A 4,099-nucleotide genomic window follows, 5' to 3' on the forward strand; every position below is an offset into this window, starting at 1 on the left:
AAATTCATGCAAATTAAAAGGGAATTAATTAAAGGAAATATTTTAATATTGCTATTTGCCCTTTCTCTATAATAGAAGTGTCAGAGATGAAAGAAAATTAGTAAAATGTATATGAAAATCTCCCTCCTGTCAGAGTCTGGGGCATGCCACAGGACCCAGAATCAAGTCCCTGCCCACCCGCGCATGCCTCAAAATACGCAAGACGCAGACCCGGCTGGCCCCACCCCCGTCAAGCCCTGCAGGGTGGGGGGTACATCCTCAGGTCCCCCGTCAAGCCCCACCAGGTGGGGGGGGGGGGGGTGCGGCATCAGGTCCCCAGGCCCTGGCACCAGGGCAAAGGTGAGGCCTCAGATCCCCCAGCCCTGGTGCCAGGGCAGGAGGCACAGCCTCAGGGTCCCCTAGCCCAGTCTCAGGTCCCCCAGCCCCAGCACAAGGGTGCGAGGGCGTGAAAGCATGACAACCATTTGCATATTATCTCCTTATTATATAGGCTAAAGTGCTCATTAAAATTAAGAATCCACATTGCTTTTAAATACTGGAAAGTCATGGTTCATTTATTTATTCATGCGATAACTTTTTACTGAGCACCTATTTTATCTCTTAGACCAGGTTGCTGCAAAGACAAAGGCAATATACAAATTTATCTCTGTATGATGTAAACTGCTTAAACATAAAACAGAAAAATGGAAGTGAATAAACAAAATATTAATATTTGTCATTTGTTGGTGTTAAGATTATTGCTGATGTATTTGGACATGCTTACTGGGCATACAAGCAGTGATAACAATAGCTATTCCAACTTTTCTCTTTAGAACTAATTTTGGCCTTCTTTATTACTCCTTTGTGGAATATTTACAGGAGGCAAAATAATAATAATAATGTTGAAGGTCATTCATGATTAAAGAACCTGAGTTTTTGGGGATTCCCTAATTACAAATCACAGCTGAATTTTCCAATGCAACCTCCTTCCTATTTAGGTTTTATGGACAGACACTGAGAACAGGGCACCTGTGCCATGGACACCTCCACCAGTGTTACCAACAGTTCCAGCCTCCACATCTCCCAGTTCATCTTGATGGGGCTCCCAGGCATTCACGAGTGGCAGCACTGGCTCTCCCTGCCCTTGGCTCTGCTCTACCTATTAGCTCTTGCTGCCAATCTCCTCATCTTCATCACCATCCAACTTGAGCCCACACTACATGAGCCCATGTACCATTTCCTGGGCATATTGGCACTCGTCGACATTGGCTTGGCCACCACCATTATGCCCAAGATTATGGCTATCTTCTGGTTTGATGCCAAGGCCATAAGTCTCCCTGAATGTTTTGCTCAGATGTATGTCATCCACTGCTTCTTTTGTATGGAGTCTGGTATCTTCCTCTGCATGGCAGTGGACAGATACATAGCCATCTGTCACCCTCTTCGATACCCCTCCATAGTCACTGATGCTTTTATGGTCAAAGTCACAGGATTCATGGTGCTCAGGAATGGCCTGTTGACCATCCCAGTGCCTGTCCTGGCGGCTCAAAGACTCTACTGCTCCAAGAATGAAATTGACCACTGCTTGTGCTCTAACTTGGGGGTTATCAGTCTAGCTTGTGATGACATCACTGTGAACAAATTTTACCAACTGTTCTTAGCATGGATCATAGTTGGGAGTGATATGGCTCTGGTTTTTTCTTCCTATGCTCTAATCCTTCGCACTGTGCTGAGACTTAACTCAGCAGAAGCAATGTCCAAGGCTCTGAGCACCTGCAGCTCCCACTTCATCCTCATCCTCTTCTTCTACTCAGGTATCATAGTGGTGTCTGTCACACATCTTGTAGAAGAAAAGATTCCCCTTATCCCTGTACTCCTTAATGTGCTGCACAATATCATCCCTCCTGCTCTCAATCCCATGGTCTATGCTCTCAGGATGCATGAGCTCAGACTGGGTTTCCGAAGGCTGCTTGGGTGGGTGAAGAATTGTCCATCCACTTCAGAAGTAACCTCAGCTTTATAAGTCAATATAGGTGTTAGGAAGAAAACAGGTTATAGACCTGGATTATAAAAAATGGGGGAAAATGGCCTATAGCATCACTAAAATGTAGCCTCACTCATCAAAATAGGCATGTGAAAATTATAATGAAATTTCCTATAACTAGAAATAAGTGAGAATACAATATAATTATCTGCGACCATTATTGCGGCTCGGAGAGGGACACACTTGTACACAGCTCTGATTCTTTTAGATATGATATACACATGGAAAAATTCATCTAATTGGTGGTAAAGTATTCTTCCTAGGAAAAGAAGAAAATAGTCCTAGAAAAGGCCCTAAAAAGTACTTCCAAATAACCAATTAATTAAATATAAATTAATTTTTACCATTTTCACATCTACAAAAAATGCACACTTTTGAGTACAAGGACCCTCAACCATGTTCATTTTGTACCTTCTCTTATCCTAGTACACACCTTTGTACATAATATCTGCTTAATGAATACTTCATTCATGATACAGTGAGTCAGGAGGCATAGGTCTGCTGAATCCTATATAGCACAGAAAATGCCCTGGACCATAGTCTGAAGAATGACCTCAGGAGGTTTGTATATGATTTCACCTCGGAGAACAACCTCTTAGAATCACTTCCAGAGCTGAAGCAGCAACAGATGGCAGGAATGTCAGCTGGGGCAGCTCTTTTAGAAAAGAGCCTGGCAGCTTCTCCAGTGACTGAACAGAGTTACCATGGAACTCAGCTATTCCATGCTGAGGTTCATACCCATAGGAATTGAAAACATGTCTCACAAAACCTTTATCCCAAGATAAGAAGCCACACCATAATACCAAGAAATGAAAAGGACCCAAATGTGCATTACCTAATGAATGTATAAACAAAATGAGATATATCCATACAATGGGATTACAGTACCCAGCCAGAAAAAAAAGGTAAGTACTGACACATGCTCCAACATGGATGAACCTTGAAGATATTATGCTAACTGAGAGAAGCCAAACAGAAAAGGACACATTTCATTATTCCATTTATATGAAATGTCCAAAATAGGCAAGTTCATAAGGACAGAAAGAAGGTAAGTGACTGCTAGGGGTGAAGGAAAAATGGGGAACAACTGTTTAATGGGTACAGGCTTCCATTTGAGGGTGTTGAAATTTTCTGTAATTAGAAATGAGAGCTGCACAACATTGTGAATGTATTGGAAGCCACTTTAAAATGGTTACAATGCTGAATGTTATGTGAATCTCACCTCAATTTTAAAAAAAACACAACAGATAACTTTCTTCTTGCAATGTCTCTCCATTCTTTTCAGCTAACAAAGTTGAGCATTATACCAACTGACAAAGGTATGTAAAGGTTCCAGGTTCACTCTCACAGAGCAAAAAGCATGAGTTTGTAACTGAGTCACAATAAGTTGATTACCAGCAAGGTTCACACCTTTGACTACTCAGCTTCCATATACACCCTTTTATGTACATTTGAATTCTCATACAACAGTAAAACAACTCTGCTCTTCAATTTTAAAAAATGCAGAAATTCTTAATACCAATGAAGTAATTCTCACCTTTTTTCCAAAGTAACAAGATGCACATCCCAACAGTCATTGTATGAGTCACTGTATGCATTGCTGGATATATTACCTATTCCTCAAATCCAGTTACAGTTCCACAGAACAATATTTTGTCACCTAAACACTAAATTGTAAAAAAAAAACAAAAAACTGTAAAGTTAATTTCTAATAACTTGCATACAAAATAAACATGATTATTTGCCTTATCTTTAGTTTCAATGGTTGGCTTTGTTGACCTTTAGTGCTTCCCTTCTCTAGGGCTCTTCACTTTTTTAGAGACTAAATCTGTGATTAGGAAACAGGAAAGGTGAGGCTAAGTTCTAAGGTTGTGAGTGAATAAATAATAAGCCAAGGGATTGAGAATTATAAATTCTATCTCCAAGAGTCCCAGAACAAAAAGCAACTGCAAACAAAAGACTGCTTTATTACATCTGGTGAAAAAAAATAGACAAAACAGAAAAAGACATTGTATTTCATGTAAATTGTAGCTGAAGTCCCATTAAATTCAACCCCAAAAATTGAAATGTTTGCAA

At 40.4% G+C, this 4,099-nt stretch overlaps 1 protein-coding gene across 1 annotated transcript; it reads left to right on the top strand.

The window, feature by feature from the left end:
* Positions 1 to 1,015: 1,015 nt before the first annotated feature.
* Positions 1,016 to 2,002, top strand: LOC308233329 (olfactory receptor 56B4-like; the record flags this gene model as incomplete). The annotated part of the gene is made up of 1 exon (XM_080640254.1): positions 1,016 to 2,002. The coding sequence occupies one exon, from the start codon at positions 1,016 to 1,018 to the stop codon at positions 2,000 to 2,002; it is 987 nt and encodes a 328-aa protein (XP_080496380.1).
* Between the last annotated feature and the right edge of the window lie 2,097 nt (positions 2,003 to 4,099).

The sequence above is a fragment of the Plecotus auritus genome (assembly GCF_963455305.1).
Source record: "Plecotus auritus genome assembly, chromosome: 9".
Lineage (NCBI taxonomy): Eukaryota > Metazoa > Chordata > Mammalia > Chiroptera > Vespertilionidae > Plecotus > Plecotus auritus.